The 18,563-nt window shown below is 48.3% G+C and overlaps 2 protein-coding genes across 3 annotated transcripts in view; both read right to left on the bottom strand.

Annotated features, from left to right (window-relative positions):
- The window catches only part of LOC118085082 (disintegrin and metalloproteinase domain-containing protein 21-like), a 48,003-nt gene extending 39,209 nt beyond the window's left edge, over positions 1-8,794 (bottom strand). Inside the window, exons 1-5 of the mRNA XM_088668503.1 lie at positions 8,713-8,794; positions 6,017-6,099; positions 3,215-3,276; positions 2,979-3,057; positions 1,362-1,438 (exon numbers count right to left, since the gene is read on the bottom strand). Coding sequence (XP_088524629.1) covers positions 1,362-1,438; positions 2,979-3,057; positions 3,215-3,276; positions 6,017-6,099; positions 8,713-8,794 — 383 coding nt within the window. The remainder of the gene's footprint in view (positions 1-1,361; positions 1,439-2,978; positions 3,058-3,214; positions 3,277-6,016; positions 6,100-8,712) is intronic.
- A 2,983-nt stretch (positions 8,795-11,777) lies between these two features.
- PDE2A (phosphodiesterase 2A) overlaps positions 11,778-18,563 on the bottom strand; it is a 256,545-nt gene continuing 249,759 nt past the window's right edge. For both annotated transcript variants that reach the window (XM_060273988.2, XM_060273990.2), the window contains exon 30: positions 11,778-17,663. In XM_060273988.2, the coding sequence (XP_060129971.2) occupies positions 17,435-17,663 (229 nt within the window). In that variant the 3' untranslated portion in view covers positions 11,778-17,434. The remainder of the gene's footprint in view (positions 17,664-18,563) is intronic.

Below are 18,563 nucleotides of genomic sequence, written 5' to 3'. Positions count from 1 at the left end.
GGGGGGGGAGGCAGGGGCCATCTTGTCACCCCCCCTAGAGTGGCACCTGGGGCGGACTGCCCCCTCCACCCCCCACTTCGTACGCCCTTGTTCCAAAGGTTGGACTGGATGGCCCTTGTGGTCTCTTCCAACTCTATGATTCTATGAGATTCCAGGGTTTCCAGGCACTGGGATAGTTTGTCCACCTTTGGGCCCCATCCTGCTCTCAGCTCTCACCTCTGGCTCCTGCACGTCAGCATGAGACAGCCGCCACAATCCTGGGAGCAGCTTTGACTGGCCGGATCAGTGCCGGATTTACGTGAATGATAAACAAGATATAGTCCCACTCTCTTGAGGGCCCCCCAGAAAATTAAAGGAAAAAAACAACTGGATGTACATTTAAGATAAAAAAAAACCAATAAAATAAAACCTACATACAGCAACCGTGTAGGCTCCAATGATGTAAGTCATGGGCCTTGCCTGCTCGCCCAAATATCCCTGGTTTGCTCCTTTCTATATATAGGGTGCCTACATTCTGCATGGACTGGTTGCATGGCAACATGGGCAAATGGCTTGAGATACCTATTAGGTCCATAAATTACCACATAGCATATATTCAGCACAATAAACAGTGACCATTTGTTGTTGACAAAGGACAGCTGGACATAGAAAGGGCCTCAGCTTGTGCACCGACGGCGGGTGTTTGGGCTTCTCATTAGAGAGGCATAAATGTTACTGCATGTATCTGAGGCTGCTGAGACCATGGGTTCCCAAACTTGGGTCTCCAGCTGTTTTTGGACTACAACTCCCATCATCCCTAGCTATCAGGACCAGCGATGGGATTTGTAGTCCAAAACAGCTGGATACATGGCAACATGGCAACATGGGCAAATGGCTTGAGATACCTATTATGTCCATCAATTACCACATAGCATATATTCAGCACAAAAAGCAGCGACCATTTGTTGTTAACAAAGGACAGCTGGACATAGAAAGGGCCCCATTACCTTCAGGAGCTTAGGGCCTCATCAAACCAAAATCTGGCCCTGGGCCGGCTAAACCAGGTGAGGGCAGCCAAAAGGTCACAATCACAAACCATCGGGAGGTGTGTGTGTGTTTTTGTGCATGCAAGAGAGAGAGGTCAGATTTTGTGATCTCCCGTGCTAAAGGCCCTGTTTTGCAGCCTACGCAGCACGATTAACCCCTTGGTTTTGTCCTGCCTAGGGAGCGGTGAAGAAAAAACACAGTTGTGAGCATCTGATGAGGGTCTGCTGGGTTACGAGTCCTACAGGCCTGGGCCTGAAGATTTGCCAAACGCCTCCTTTATCCTAACCCCCAGATCAGCCGCAATATTTTCAACGCCTCGGGGTGCTGGACATTACCAAAGCCCACGGCAGGTAGACAGGATGACACTGGAGTCTGGCAAGGCTTCAACATATCCATCGTAATAGCAGTCGACCTGCAAGGTTCAAAAACAGCACTTCGGAACGGGTCAGAACAGAACCAAGGTTCCTTCCACCCAAAGGAGCCACTCAGGGCTCAAGGACAGGAATCTTGGCTAGTCGACACACTTTGTGGTTCGTAACCAACCTACAAACTTAATTCAACGGGTGGGATTTATGGCCAAGGAACTGAACTGCACGGGGCTGAAGTCAGAGGGCAGAGACGGCAAGAACCTGAGGTGACGGGATTATTTTTCGTTTTCATTTTCATTAGACGGTTCCTAAGACACTTGTTCCTGCTCCAACAGCAGCAATGAGGAGCAGGGAGCTGCTTGTATTCACAAAGTCCCCACACTGATCTCTGGCAATATTGTTTGAAAGCAGGAGGAGATGCAATTAGGGTTGCCAGACTCAATAGAGGACAGGACTCCTGTGTGCCTTTAATTGCCCTGCTCTCTTTTGAGCCTGGAAACCTTAAGAAAAACCAGCAGACCCTTTCCTTTGTTTAATTTCCAAGCAAAGGGTCTGCTGGTTTCTCTTTAAGGTTTCCAGACTCAAAAGAGAGCAGGGCAATTAAAGGCACAGAATTCCTGTCCTCTCTTGAGTCTGGCAACCCTAGATGCAATGGATCATTGTGTGCTTCTCTTCTCAGATACTCAGGAGTAGGGACCATTATCCAGCTGGGGCTATGATTGCAAGAAGGTGTCAGCAGGAGGCTTAAAAGCCCCACAAATCCCAGATGTGCATGTCATTCTCTCACTGGATATGGGCACCTGCTCTTAAATACTGCCCAAGACAAACTGAGGGCAAGAGCAGACCCTCCAAGTGTCCCTATTTTCCAGTGACAGTCCTGGATTTACAGAAGCCGTCCCAGTTTCTGAATTGATCCCGGAATTGCCCGCTTTTCCTTGGGACGTCCCTATTTTCATCAAAATGTTGATGTGTGTGTGTGTGTGTATGGAGTTCTATGACCCCCGAACCAAGGAGATAAGTAACTCTACGACCTCTAGAAGACATCTGAAGGCAGCCCTGCATAGGGAAGTTTTTTTTATATAATGTTTAGTGTTGTATTATGTTTTAATATAGGTTGAAACCTGTCTAGAATGGCTGGGGCAATCCAGTCAGATGGACGGGGTATAAATCTAACAACAACAACAACAACAACAACAACAACAACAACAATAATAGAATAAAAGGCAAAGGGGCCCCTGACCATCAGGTCCAGTCGTGTCTGATTCTGGGGTTGCAGCGCTCATCTCGCTCTATAGGCCGAGGGAGCCGGCGTTTGTCCGCAGACAGCTTCCGGGTCATGTGGCCAGCATGACAAAGCTTCTTCTGGTGAACCAGAGCAGCGCACGGAAACGCTGTTTACCTTCCCGCCGGAGCGGTCCCTATTTATCTACTTTGCACTTTGATGTGCTTTTGAACTGCTAGGTGGGGCCAGTGGAAACGACTTGGGCCCCAGATTCCAGATATTCAATCTCTCTCTATATATATATTAAAATAATCCATGTTTAATGTCATCTTTGCCCTTCTAAAAACATGAATAAAATGAACCTGGATATACGGGTTCTGCGTTAGACGTTTTCCTTCTTGATTAAAGGAGTAAACAGGCATATTTCGAAATATAAAGAATCTGCAAATAGAAAGCTTGCATTAGAAACGCAGGATGGACTTGCAAAATGCCGCGTCTAGACTCAGCAAACGATTTCTGATTATTGGCCACTTCTGCCTGTCATTCCAAGCAGAATGTTCCTATTGACATTTCACGATGAAAAAAAGCAACCACTTACTTCTGTCGGAGGTGAATAGTTCTGTCAGATCCTTCAATTCTAATTATATAAGACACTTCTCTCTAAAGGATTCAAATGAAAAAATATATATGTATATATATAGTTAAAACCAGAGACAATTTAACTGCGGATATAATGAGTCTGTTCTGTATACTTTCATAATAGTATTGCTACTATTTTCCAGCTCCCTCTCTTAGTCTTAAAAAGAAGCAGAAGCAGTAATACACACTCAAAAGCCGTTCTTCACTTTGGATTGAGGCTTGTCTTTCTTTCTTTCTTTAAGGGGTTTTTATTGAAGATATTGGGAATGTTATTAATATTGGGAATGTTATGCATTCCTCCCCCATCTGGGCATTGTGTGATATCGCCCCCTACAGTCCATATTTAGAACTACTGCGGTTAACAACTGATGAAGCCTTAGCCCAGCGTTTCTCAACCGCTGTTCCGCGGCACACTAGTGTGCCGCGAGACGCTGGCTGGTGTGCCGCGACGTGCGGCGACGAGAAGGGCGATTTGCATTGTCATGTGCCTGGCGGCCGCCAATATACACCGATGACCCGCCGGAAAGCAATATTTGGCAAGTATTTCTTACAGTCATAATTATAATATAGGGCGGCACAGAGTTAATTTTTTTAACTTTTTTAATGGTGGTGTGCCTTGTGATTTTTTTCACGGAACAACTGTGCCGTGGCCCAAAAAAGGTTGAGAAACACTGCCTTAGCCCAGGGGTCAGCAAACTTTTTCAGCAGGGGGCCGGTCCACTATCCCTCAGACCTTGTGTGGGGCCAGGCTATATTTTGAAAAAATATAGGAACAAATTCCTATGCCCCACAAATAACCCAGAGATGCATTTTAAGTAAAAGCACGCATTCTACTCATGTAAAAACACGCTGATTCCTGGACTGTCTGCGGGCCGGATTTAGAAGGCGATTGGGCCGCATCTGGACCCCGGGCCTTAGGTTGCCCACCCATGCCTTAGCATCTAGAAGCAGGGCATTGGTTGGTTGGTCCAGTACACAATATTGAATGCTTTTTAGATCACAAAATAAAAGCCTCCTTTTGGGTTTGTCCTCTGCTGCTGCCAGGAACTGCAGTCTGGAGGGCAGCGCAGGGTCCTATCGGGGGGAGTGCTGGATTTACGTATAAGCTAAACACACAGCTGTCAAGTTTTCCCTTTTCTCGTGAGGAAGCCTATTCAGCATAAGGGAAATTCCCTTAAAAAGGGGGAGAACTTGACAGTTATGCTAAACAAGCTCTAGCTTAGGGCCCCACACTCTTGGGGAACCCCAAAAAATTTAAAGGGAAAAAACCTGGGTGTACATTTCCAAAATATAAGATTAAAAAACAAATAAAATGAAACCTACAGACAGCCACAGTGTTTTGTGTTGCGTAGGCTCCTATGATGTATGTAAGTCATGGGCCCCGCCTGCTATCCTGCTCCCTAAAATATCACTGGTTTGCTCCTTTCTATATATAGGGTGCCTACATTCTGCATGGACTGGTTGCAGGGCAACATGTGCAAATGGCTTGAGATACCTATTAGGTCCATAAATTACCATCCAGCATATATATTCAACACATCACCTTGCCAATGAAGGTCCGTATAGTTCAAGCTATGGTTTTCCCAGTAGTGATGTATGGAAGTGAGAGCTGGACGATAAAGAAGGCTGATCACTGAAGAATGGATGATTTTGAATTATGGTGCCGGAGGAGACTCTTGAGAGTCCCATGGACTGCAAGAAGATCAAACCTATCCATTCTGAAGGAAATCAGCCCTGAGTGCTCACTGGAAGGACAGATCCTGAAGCTGAGGCTCCAATACTTTGGCCACCTCATGAGAAGAGAAGACTCCCTGGAAAAGACCCTGATGTTGGGAAAGATTGAGGGCACTAGGAGAAGGGGACGTCAGAGGACAAGATGGTTGGACAGTGTTCTCGAAGCTATGAACATGAGGTTGACCAAACTGCGGGAGGCAGTGCAAGACAGGAGTGCCTGGCGTGCTCTGGTCCATGGGGTCACGAAGAGTCGGACACGACTAAACGACTAAACAACAATATATATTCAACACAAAAAAGCGACCATTTGTTGTTGACAAAGGACAGCTGGACATAGAAAGGGCCTCAGCTTGTGCACCGATGGCGGGTGTTTGGGCTTCTCATTAGAGAGGCATAAATGTTACTGCATGTATCTGAGGCTGCTGAGACCATGGGTTCCCAAACTTGGGTCTCCAGCTGTTTTTGGACTACAACTCCCATCATCCCTAGCTATCAGGACCAGCGATGGGACTTGTAGTCCAAAACAGCTGGATACATGGCAACATGGGCAAATGGCTTGAGATACCTATTAGGTCCATCAATTACCACATAGCATATATTCAGCACAAAAAAACAATGGCCATTTGTTGTTGACAAAGGACAGCTGGACATAGAAAGGGCCCCATTCATTACCTTCAGTAGCTTAGGGCCTCATCAAACCTAAATCTGGCCCTGCCCACAAGGGATGGAGCCAACCTCCCAATACAAGGGGCTGGGCTGTATGCCCACAACTCTACTGGTACCCTACCTCATCCCTGACTTGCAGTGAGCAGCAGTGAGCTGGTGTTGGGTGCGGGGTTTCCCACAAATCACACCTGCTGGTCCTGCTTTCCACCTCAGACTAACCAGGGGCTCAAAGTGTGGAGGCGGAGCGTAGCCATAGCGGCTAGTAGCCCTCGGTAGCCCTCCCCTCCCGTGTGAATCTGCCTAATCCCCCTTTAAAGCCATTCAAGTCGGTGGCCACCCTTGCCTCCAGCGGCAAAATTACCTTAGTGGAGATGCTGGATTTCGGATCGAGCATTTGTGGGATCACCACTTCGGAGTAAAGGTATTTAGAAGCTTCCATAAGTCCTGGGAAGAAAAGCAGTTTTTCAAAGGGCAAAAAGTGTGCTCAGAGACTTGCCACAAGCACACTGCCTTCGGAGTCAGAGAGGCAGATGATGCTGGAAATTGCTCAGAACCCCTTCCCGATTGGCCGAGAGCTCTGGACCAGCTGATCCCTATTTCTTAATTATATAACCCTTGCTTTAAAGTATATAATAACAATAACAATAATAATTTATTTATACCCCGCCCATCTGGCTGGGTTTCCCCAGCCACTCTGGGCAGCTTCCATCAAAATATTAAAATACAATGGTCTGTTAAACATTAAAAGCTGAAATTCTACCAGCTAAGTAGGGTCTTACTGCTAAGTAGGGATGGAAGGACTTGTCCAGCTTTCTCAATTTGCAATCCTAAATACAGTTTTTCACATTTTGTGGCAATTCACTTAAAAAACAACAGCAACAAAAAACAACAGCGGTTTACAGTGAATTTCTCCCAATAAACACATTTTTGACTGGCATATCCCTTTTTGCAAGCTACTCCTCCTATAATGCATTTTTTTTGTCCGTCACCTATATTTTTATTTTTGTACACTTTCTCTGAATATACACCTTTTTTTGTAAACAGGTGTTTGGAGAACTGAATTGCAAAATCTGATCTAGGACGAGTTTCGAAGGAGAGCTGTGTTTTGGTTCGCTTACTGCTTCGGAAGGTATGAATTTGGTAGATTTGACTTCAAAGGCTCACTGAATCAAACTCTTCCTCCATCCCTACTCACAAGTAACCATGCAACGCGAGACAAATCCTCTGCAGAGTTACACAGAAGTAATGCCCGCTGTTTTCAACGGAGCTAACACTCTTAGCTGCTCATCCGTAGAGAGGATGCAGAAGTCCACATCAACAGCTCATTAAAGGAAGATGGGAAAATAATCAAATTACTGAATGATATAAATGGTGATGCACATCCTATGATTTTCTGCTTTCTGGCACCCTGGGCAGTGCCAGATTTACATATAAGCTAAACAAGCTATTGCTTAGGGCCCCACTCTCTTGGGGGCCCCCCAAAAAATTAAAGGAAAACAACAACCTGGATGTACATTTCCAAAATATAAGATGAAAAACAAATAAAATAAAACCTACAGACAGCCACAGTGTTTTGTGTTGTGTAGGGTGCTATCCTGCTCCCTAAAATATCCCTGGTTTGCCCATTTCTATATATAGGGTGCCTGCATTTTGCATGGACTGGCTGCATGGCAACCTGTGCAAATGGCTTTAGATACCTATTAGGTCCATAAATTACCATATATTCAACCTAAAAAACAGCGACCATTTGTTGCTGACAAAGGACAGCTGGACATAGAAAGGGCCCCTTTACCTTCAGTAGCTTAGGGCCTCATTAAACCTAAATCCGGTCCTGATGCTGGGGTTCCCAAGACTTCAGGGAGAAATGAACCCCAAGAAATCTGAAAAGATCTGGGGGGTAAAAAATCAGTGGGAGATTTTGCTAAGAAGTGCTTAGCGTCTCCCTTGGACCATAGGCTCAACTGGATCCTCCACTGGATCCTTTTTAACCACAACCTGTGTGCATGGAAATCGCACGCGCGCGCGCGCGCGCGCACACACACACACACACACACCGATATTCTTCTGGGTTGCTGGATTCCTCCGGATGTTCTCCCTCTTAATCCCAGGGGTCTGCAAAAAGTCAGCTATTCCATTGCGGGAGGCGCTCTGTAGATGCTCAGAGATACTCTTGGGTTTGTTATTTTATCTGCTCCAGAGCCAACACATGGTAGCAGTGGTGTGGCGGTTTAAAATGTTGGGCTGGGACCTGAGAGACCAGGGTTCAAATCTTCCCACTTGGCCGTCATGAAATTCTCTGGGTGTGACGTAGGGGGCCAGACACTGCCTCTCAAACTAGCCTTTTTTCCCTTTCCCTTTCCCTTTTTTTTGATATTAATATTTTATTGAAAAGGGTTCAGTTTTAAAGATGTAAAGTGATACAAAGAAAAGAGAAGAAAGATAAAATGGCACAAAAAATGTGTAGGGGAAAAAATGACTACATATGAAAAATACCCTAACCTATACATTCTTTTATAAATTTGATATTATCCTAATGCGTATGTAAATATTCATAGCCTACTGCATTTTGTATCAACTGATTCCAAATATTGTCATATTTATCCGAGCAAAGTCTACCCCTGTAAGCAGTCAAATAATAATAATAATAATAATTATTATTATTTTATAATTTGTTTATACCCCAACGTTCTGGCTTTGTTTTCCTACCCACTCCCGCAAAATATAAAATAATAATAATAAAAGGTCAGACATTAAAGACATAAGCTGCAAGTATCAGCATATTGTCGATCCATTTATTAAGGGGGATCATATTTAGGCCTATCTGCCTAGCCCACCTCTCAGGGTTGATGTGGGGATTAAATGGAGAGCTCCTTGGGGAGGAAAAAGGTGGCATACCGGTATATAAATGCAATACATAGGGCAGCAGACAGACAAACAAACAAACCGGATTTGGGGACCTGAGCTCTGTCATGTATGGACCTCTGGAGCTCCTTGCCCCTCTGGGGGCCACATCTGGAGGGGAGGGTCTCCCCCTTGAATGCCCCCCCTTTTACCCACCTGGGCCGAGGAGGAGAAGGAGCAGGGGCAGCACCCCCGGGACCGACATGCCCTGCCCTGGGCGAGGCAAAGGGGGCCACATTCCCGGCCTCCAGCGGCTTTTGCCGCCCTCGGGCGTCTCCCGGCAACGGGCCCCTCCCCAGAGCTCCAACTGTCACTCGGTTCCGATTCCAAACGCTCCGCCGTCAATCAACCCCCACAAGCCCCGCCTCTGGTCCCAGGGACCGCCCCTTGAAGCCGCCGCCGGCCGCTTGGGCTGTAAGGCTCTTGGGACTCCTGCCTGCCAACCAGCCCACGCTCCCGCCCCAACCCAACCCTCTGGCGGCCAACAGCTGCCAATCAGCGTCAAGCCCCGCCCTGTGCGTACTGTGGGGTGTAAAAACTATAGCAGTCAAGTACAACATTCCTACAGTGGACATGTTAGGGGACGTTTTGCACGCCAGGTGAATATGATCGCTGCGTAATTTAAAAAAAAGTGGGGTGTTTGGAACTCTGCTAGGATATGGAACTTGCTAGCGCAAGTTAGGAAGGATATCATTAAATAATATATCTTCTCCTGCCTCCCTAATCACCCCCACATGTACCACCAGGTCCCACTTTCCAAACACGGGGCGTTCGTAAGGCAAGGGTTCTCACCACTCCCCTTAGTTCCTGATAGCGTGTTCCAATCTGCTTCCGCAATTTCTATTCCCAAGTCCTTTCCTTAGTTTTGTTTAACGGCGGAGCATTGCCCAGTCGCTAGATCAGTGAGTATTTTATACCAAGATAGTGTTTTTAATGTTCAGAAACAATCTTTCACATGGTGTCAATGGTCTAGTTGCTAGAGGTTCAGCTGTTGAATTTGAGACAAAAGGTGAAAGCCAATTCACCCCCCCTCCCTCCTCCCCCCCCCTGTACTGGAGATCCCGAGCCATAAGGTGGCTAGATTGGCCTCTACTAGGGCCAGGGCCTTTTCAGTATTGGCCCCAACTTGGTGGAACGTTCTTTCACAGGAGACCAGGGCCCTGCGGGATTTGTCATCTTTCTGCAGGGCCTGCAAGACAGAGCTGTTCTTCCTGGCCTTTGGGTTGGACTTAGTCTGACCCCTGTGTTTTTCCTCCCTCCACCTCGGTTTACGAATTTTCGGTTTACGAACGCCGCGGACCCATCTGGAACGGATTAATTCACTTTCCATTACTTTCAATGGGAAAGTTCGCTTCAGTTTATGAACACTTCAGTTTATGAACAGACTTCCGGAACCAATTACACCCATGCTTCGGGTTAAGTACGCTTCAGGTTGAGTACTCCACGGACCCGTCTGGAACAGATTAATCCACTTTCCATTACTTTCAATGGGAAAGTTCGCTTCAGTTTATGAACGCTTCAGTTTATGAACAGACTTCCGGAACCAATTGTGTTCATAAACTGAGGTACCACTGTATTTGATTGATAGCCACAGCCTATATATACTGGGGCAAGCAGCTTTCGCTTTTGGTGCTTGCAACGGATCTCCCTCCCTCCCTCCCTCCCTATATTTAGGGTTTTTTGTTTGCGCATGACGTTGCTGTGCCTGTCATGGGGTCGTCCGTATTGATGCGGGTGCCTAGTAGGAATCTTGCCACTTGGCTGATTGGCTGGTGTGGTTTTTGCCTGTTGTTGTTGTTGTTTAGTCGTTTAGTCGTGTCCGACTCTTCGTGACCCCATGGACCAGAGCACGCCAGGTCCATGGGGTCACGAAGAGTCGGACACGACTAAACGACTAAACAACAACAACAACAGGCAAAAACCACACCAGCCAATCAGCCAAGTGGCAAGTTTTTGCCTACTACATAGCAAAATGTCACAACTTGTAAGGTTGGCGGTTAGGCATTGGTTCAAATTGGATGGTGAACGGGTACGGATTTGGCTGGGCCTGCCCCTCAAAATTGCTGCTGCCTTTAGGGGTATTCCGTTAAAGGAATCCTGGGGCTCCACATGTTTGTCTGTACCCCTGGTAGGGGCTAGGACCGCGCATGAGCCTCGGGGAGCATCTGGGGGAGAGGTCATAGGGCATGGTGGCCCTGCCCCGGCCTCTCTCAGAGGCTGCTTACCTATCCTGGCTTCCCCAGTACGCTAGGGGAGCCAGATCTGTCCCAGGCGGGGGACAGATGGCATGGGAAACCAATGCCTAAGCAACAACTCACATCGGTTGTATTTAAATAAAGTTGTGGCCAAAATTAATGCCAAAAACCTTAAACTTAAATTCTGTATGAAGTGTGAGTTATTGGTGGGAAGTCTTGGCACCTCGACACGCAACCAAGGGACCACTGTGGAATGAAAGCGGATTCTTCCAAGCCCCAAGAGAAGTGGGCCTTCATGTCAGTTCGTCGTAATCCTGGCCACCCACCCACACCTCCACCCGCTGTAACCGGGGGACCTTCCTGCTGCATGGGATAATAAAATGAAAAACTACACTCATCACTTTCCCCTTGCACTGTAAAACACACACACACCCTGTGTGGTGTAGTGATTAGAGTGCCAGATTATGACCTGGGAGGTAAAGGTAAAGGGACCCCTAACCATTAGGTCCAGTCGTGACTGACTCTGGGGTTGCGCGCTCATCTCGCATTATTGGCCAAGGGAGCCGGCGTATAGCTTCCGGGTCATGTGGCCAGCATGACAAAGCCGCTTCTGGCAAACCAGAGCAGCACATGGAAACATCGTTTACCTTCCCACTGTAGCGGTTCCTATTTATCTACTTGCATTTTGATGTGCTTTCGAACTGCTAGGTTGGCAGGAGCTGGGACCAAGCAACGGGAGCTCACCCCGTCACAGGGATTCGAACCGCCGACCTTCTGATCAGCAAGCCCTAGGCTCAGTGGTTTAACCACAGACCAGGGTTCAAATCCCCCATTTGGGTTGGAAGCTTGCTGTTTGGTCTTCGACCGGTCGCTGCCTCTCAGTTTGACCTACCTGGCAGAGTTGATGTAGGGATTAAATCAGGAGGGTGGGAGGTCTGTGTGCATTAACTTGAGCTCCTTGGAGAAAAAGGGCGAGGCACGAATGCAACGAATGAATAAAGAAATAAGAACCAGAGACTCTAGAGATCTGCATATGAAATTTATTAGGAAAAGAGAATCCTCATTTTTGCCCCATCACACCTATTAAGGGGAGGAAAAGGAGGCAGCCCAGCCCCTCCCCCCCCAAAAAAAATCCCAGAATGAATCAACTATCATTAAGAAAAGACAGGAAAGCAAATTGGAAATATTTTTTAACGCTCCCCCCCACCCCACGCAAAGAGAATATCCTTGCTGACCTGACTCTCTCAAACAGTATCTACATGTTGGGATATATACTGTATATATATATCTGCAGATACACACACACACACACACACACACACACACACACACACACACACACGTGACAACACACCCACCCACGTTAAAACCAGTAAGGATATGGCCGCAATGGGCAAACACCAGTGTCACACAGGACACCTCGATGTTCCTCTTTGTGTTGTTGTTCTTAAATACAGGACAACTATGAAGCAGGATTCGCACAGACACTCCTGTCACTCGCGGGGAGGCAGGGAGGGGCAGAGGACTGCTATTTTTATTATTTTTATTTTGTAATAAAGGTGTAACACTTGAACGGTTCTTGGGAGCCCTTGCGTTGTCGGTTGAGTGAGTGAGAGAGGACTGATACTGAAAAAGACCCGTTTTTTCCCAAAGATAGAAACTGGCAGTGATGATGGGAACCAGCCGGTGCAGAGAGCCGGGAAATCTCAGATTCGCATGAGCCACATTGCAAATGTACTACAACGTCCATCATCCCCTGCCAGCGCAGAGGTGATTGCTGAGGATGATGGTCTTTGTAGTCCCAAACTCCTGGCGGGCAAAGGCTGGCGTAGCACATTAATGCTTGAGCATGCAAAGATGACGTTGTCAATGGACGGAGCTCAAATATCCGATTGAGAATGTGAACTTTGACATTCCTGCATTGCAGGAGGTTGGACTACGTGGCCCCTTGGGGTCCCATCCAGCTCAACAATCCTGTGATTCAGAATGCCCAGAGTTTCAAAGATGATGGATATGGAAAAGGGGGCTTTCTCTTCTTCCAGCGAAGGAGAAGGAGACCCCACTTTTTCATAACTCTCTAACTTTGATAACCCTTTTCGAAAACAGCTCATTTGAAAGTAGCTCGTTCCTGCTTTGCGGGGGGTAGGACTAGATGAGCATTAGGGGGCCCTTCCAACTAGACAAATTCTATGACGCAGATAAAAAAAAAACTCCGCCGGTGCTCATTTATGCTCCCGGCTGATGCTCCTTCTCTGTGCCATGTTCCCTTTCTTTGCCCTCGAGGTGGTTGGTTCCCAGCCTCATATTCCCACACTGCGATCGAACCTCCATGGCCCAGGTAAGCCATGTGACTTTCTTTGCAAACGCCTGTTGCCAGCAGGCGGGGGGGGGGGGGGCACAGGGAGAAGGGAGGTGGTTTGGAGAAGTGCCAACATTTGGAACTAATGCAAAGAAAGCAGGGGAGGCGAGGTGGTTTTCAGCGCCCACAAAACTTGCCCCAAGCAAGGCCTGTTTCAGCGGAGACCTGGTTTTAAAAAATCTGGTCTTTTGAAGGGAACCCACCCATGTGCTTTTGGCACTTGCGCAGCCACCGGCTGCTGGCAAATGCAGGAGGGAAGGGAATTGCTCTTGAGTTCGAATCCTGCCCGCAGGGACCTGGCTGGCCACTGTGAGAAAAGGATGCTGGACTAAGATGGTCCAGCAGGTCCCTCTTAGGTTCTTAAACAACTTTTCAGGAGCGGCACCCTACAGCTAGCATTTCCAGCTATTCACCACATTGTTCTTGTGTTTTGGTCCAGAGTGGAGACTGAAGCAAGGAGACATCCCTCTGCCCATCCCTTTTAAGAGGGGAAGAGGGTGGGAATCGCGCTGCCTTAGCACTGCTGCATCATGCCTTTCTGGCTTTGCTCCTCGCCCTGAGATTCTCTGCCAAGTGGCTTTCGAAATGGCAATTTAGTGAGCACAAAAGGCCTTCAGCAGCGTCAGGCATGCAAATCACACCCCTTCTTCTTTTATCCTGGCCTCCTTCAACCCAGAAGTCCCAGCCATACTTGGGTGCTGGGTAGTTAAAACTATGGAACTCCCTGCCACAGGAGGCAGTGATGACCACTAACCTAGATGGCTTTAAAAGAGGATCAGACAAATCCATGGAGGAGGAGAGCGCTGTCGGTTCTGTTGATGCTATTCTAGGCTGCATTGACGGAAGTCTAGTGTCCAGGTCAAGGAAAGGAATAGTCCCACTCTATTCTGCCTTGACAGACCACACCTGGAGTCCTGTGTCCAATTCTGGGCACCACAATTGAAGAAGGATGTTGACAAGTTGGAAGGTGGGCAGAGGAGGGCAACCAAGATGACCAAGGGTCTGGAAACCAAGCCTTATGAGGAATGGTTGAAGGAGCTGGGTATGTTTAGCCTGGAACAGAGGAGACTGAGGGGAGATAGGACAGCCATCTTCAAATATCTCAAGGGCTGCCGCATGGAAGATGGAGAAAGTTTGTTTTCTCTTGCTCTGGAGGGTAGAACTCGAACCCATGGCTTCAAGTTGTAAGAAAGGAGAGTCCGACTCAACATCAGGAAGAACTTTCTGATGACAAGAGCTGTTTGACAGTGGAACTGTCTCCCACAAGAGCTGGTGGCCATCTCCTTCTTTGGAGGTTTTTAAGCAGAGGTTGGAGGGCCACCTGTCATGTACGATCCAGTTGAAATTCCTGCTTTGGAGGGGGTTGGACTAGATGACCCTGGGGTTCCCTCCTGACTTCACAGTTCTATGATCCTATGAAATCGCACCCCTTCTTTGAGCCTGACATTCCTCAACCCAGAAGTCCCAGCCATATTTGGGTGTTGGATAGTTAATCTATGGAACTCCCTGCCACAGGCTTTAAAAGAGGATTGGACAAATTTGTGGATTGGACAGCTATCAATGACTATTAGCCTCGATGGATGTGCTCTGCCTCCAAGGTTAGAAGCAGTGATGTTTCTGAACACCAGTTGCTTTTTGCGTTTGGCTTAGTGTGTCATCTGAAGCTGGGACAATAATTTAGCTCTCTCCACCTTAACCACAACCTATAACCATAGGTCAAACCTTGGCTACAGATCGTGGTTATGGATGAGTAGGGGTGAGGGAGAAATTCAGTTCACATTTCAAGGTGAATCTACTTAACTTACAGTTTCTGAAGCAATACATAAACTGAAGCACAGATGCCTTTCGAAATCTGCACTTCTTTGATTTTTGCAGATCCCGCTCTCCAGCCAAGCGTTGCGTACAAAGATCCCCACGCTCAGGCGGCGTGTGCTTCAAAGTGTGTATATTGGTGAAAACAATTTACAAAAGTGCACGTTAGGCAAAACCGCGTACAAAAATATTCACACGGGGGTGGGGGAATCTGCGCTGAAATGGCGATGGCTTTTCATGAGGACGATATTGCAGACTGATGTGAAAATGCGGGGAATTTAAGATTGGGGGAAATGAGAAATTAAGAGAAGCTGAAATTGTCAGGCTCTCCCATCCTTAACCAAGATCCTGGGTTTGGATGGCGTGATTTGCTATGGCATGGAATGCAAAGGTAACGTAGACGGATGGTGACTCTGCGTAAGGCAGACTGCATTTCATCAAACTATACATGGCTTTGTCTTTATGCACCTGCTTAAGTAGCAAGTTTCCTGCGCTGACCTCCAGGTCTGAACTTTGTATTCTCCAGCAAACTCTTGCTTTCCCCATAACCTGCTGATATCCTGCCCCACAAATACCTGCAGCCCAGTCCATAAAGACATCAAATTGTCAACGGGACCCCCACGACTGCTCCCACGGCGTCGTGGTAATTCAGGGCCTGTTCCGGACCCAATCGAGGAACAGCAATACCTTTCCGGGGATCAAGAGGAGGCCTGAGGAATTAACCTCAGAACTCCGAATTATTTCGAGAGCTGTCCAGGGCTTACCTTCCAAGTCCCGGACTGCGGAATCCGGGACCGGCAGCCGTGTGATACCGGAAGTTGCGTCAACGTAACTTCCGGTGTCGCTTTGCCCTTCTATGGGCACCAAAAATGGCCACCGCCGGCTTCGAAAGTCGCTTCTACGCATGACCGGAAGTGCGTTGACGCAACTTCCGGTGTCGCTCCGCCCATCTATGGGCACCAAAATTGGCTGCCGCCGACACCGGAAGTCGCGCCTATGCACTTCCGGACAAGTGTAGATGCGACTTTTGAAGCCGGCGGCGGCCATTTTTGGTGCCCATAGAAGGGCAAATCGGAAAGAAAAAACATGGCCGCCAGCAGGAGAAAATAACGGAGAAAAATGGGAGACGAAGTGATATGGGGGACCACCGGGAAAAGGTAAGTAAAAACGGGGCTTTCCCGGGGGAAACGGGGTACTTGGCAGCTATGGTCTAGGGTGGAAGAGAAGGCAGCCCATCGCCGACTCGACTGCCTGGACCCTGTACTCCAAATGGCTTAGCAACCTGAAGGTCTATGCCAGGAACAAGAACATGGTGTTTCAAAAGAAGAGGGAGAAGAAGCTAGAAGCCTGAACTACGTGAACCACGATTTGCTAAAGGGGTGGGTGGATCTCCTTCGACTCCAGACCTGGCTGGTTCGGTTCAGAATATCGAAAGAGAAAGGTGTCCTTTCAAGCCTAGGATTGGGCCAGAACGGGGTTTCCCAAACGTGGATCTCCAGCTGTTTTCGGACTACAGTTCCCATCATCCCTGACCACTGGTCCTGCTTAGCTAGGGATGATATAATAATAATAATAATTTATTATTTATACCCCGCCCATCTGGCTGAGTCTCCCCAGCCACTCTGGGCGGCTCCCAATTGAATATTAAAACAATACAGCATTATAAAAACGATACAGCATGATGGGAGTTGTAGTCCAAAAAAAGATGCGAGACCCAAATTTGGAAAACTCTGGACTAGATGGTCCTCAAGGTCTCATCCAACCCTGCAATTCTATGAGTCTCCTTTGGCAGCGGGTGGCAAGTCTCTGTGCCAGGTTCAATCCCTGGCATCTGCCAGCCAGTGTGGGCATCACTGAGTGTGTTGGACCAGTGGCACAAGACAGTAGTTCCATATGAAACAGCCCTCAGGCCTGACTATGGAGAAGGAATGGCATTTCTGGGTATAGGAAGAGGGGGTGAGGTGGGCCACATTCTGCCCGGGGCAGTTTTACCTGTTGCTGATCACATTTAGCATTTAAAGCCCTAAACGACTCTGCTACCCAGAGCTGGGGAACACACACATCTCACCAGGCTAACAAAAGATGACTTTGCCTGACCCAGATGCTGACGGCGAGCGGGTGAGTCAAGTGGGTTGGGTGCTGTGGGGCGGGGGGGGGGGGCGCCGTGCATTCATCTCACTCAACTGCGCGAGGAAGCTTAGAAACGACAGCAAGCTGGCAGCTTCCTAGTCCTCATGGAGGACTGCAAGCCGGTCTGCAAGGTGTTGCGGGGTGGGGTGAGGTGTAGGTGTCTGACAGAAGAGAGCATGGAGAGTGGGGAGAGGGAGGGGGTGGCAATGGAAGGAGATGCCCGCAGCGGGGAGAGCACATTGTATATATAAATAAGAAGAAACCCCCCTTTTTTTTGTTTCCAAAAATCAGCCCCGTTGGTTTCCCGGAAGGGGAAAAGGGTTGCAAAGTTGCACTTGTGTGTGTCCGGATTCCTCCCAAAGCGGGGAGGTGCCTCGGGGCGTCATTCTGCCTCCATGTGGCCGTCTTCCGAGTCCAGGCAGCCGTTCATCTTGAGGCCGTTGTTCTCGCCCATCGTTTGCAGGTCGTACTCCTCGTCCAGAAAGTCCAGGGAGTTGTTGCTGGGGAGGCCGCGGATGGTGAACTTGTGTGACACCTTCATCCAGTGCTCCCGGTTGCTGGCCACCCTCTCGTACAGCTCGGCCGACTTGGGGAAGAGGTCGTTGAGCACCCTGGGGCGGGGCGGGGGGGAGAAAGAGAGACACAGAAGGTCGAACATCATCCATGTCAACGAATGAACACTCTGGAGTCGTAGCTACGAGCTGATGTGCGGAAGGACCTAAAGGGAGCCTGCAGGATCAGGCCAGTGGCCCATTGAGTCCAGCATCCTCTTCTCATAGATGCCTGTGGGAAACCAGCAAGCAGGATCTGAGCTCGAGAGCCCTCTCCCCTCCTGCGCTTTCCTGCAAATGGTATTCAGAACAGCTGCTACCTGCAACTATGCAGGGGGCGGAGGAAGGGGTGTGTGGTGGGGCGGTTCGACCCAGGTGTCACCACTGAGGGGGGGGTGACAAAATGCCAGGCGGCACTTACCGCAGGGCCTGCGGTGCACCCGAGCCACGCTCGCAACCTCCTTTTCGTTTTACCGATCCAGAACAATTTAGTGCCATCAGCAAACTTTGCCACTTCTCTGCTCTCTCCTAACCAGTTGAGAAGCACTGGTCCCAATACTGGTCCTTGGGGACTCCACTCCCTTCTTCCCTATGGAGAACTGCCCGTTTATTCCTGCCCTTTGCTTCCTGCAACTTAACCAATTCCTGGCCCTCCTCCACCTCCTCCTCCTCACTTTTTATTTATATATTTCAGGGGGAAGTTACAACAGTTTCCAATTTATAATCACTTAACTTCGGACTTCCCCGTCATCGTGCCATGGTTTCCATAACTTTCCAAATCATGCTGCTTATTATAATTATTCTCCACTTTTTCTTCCCCACAGTATTTTCAAATATATACTTTGCTGCTGCTCTCACTCTAAAGCAGGCACCCCCAAACTGCAGCCCTCCAGATGTTTTGGCCTACAATTCCCATGATACCTAACTAACAGGACGAGGGGGTCAGGGATGATGGGAATT

This window comes from Zootoca vivipara, chromosome 4, assembly GCF_965207765.1.
Source record: "Zootoca vivipara chromosome 4, rZooViv2.hap1.1, whole genome shotgun sequence".
Classification (NCBI taxonomy): domain Eukaryota; kingdom Metazoa; phylum Chordata; class Lepidosauria; order Squamata; family Lacertidae; genus Zootoca; species Zootoca vivipara.
Note: the sequence above shows the minus strand (reverse complement) of the source record. Positions and strands in the feature narration are given on the sequence as shown.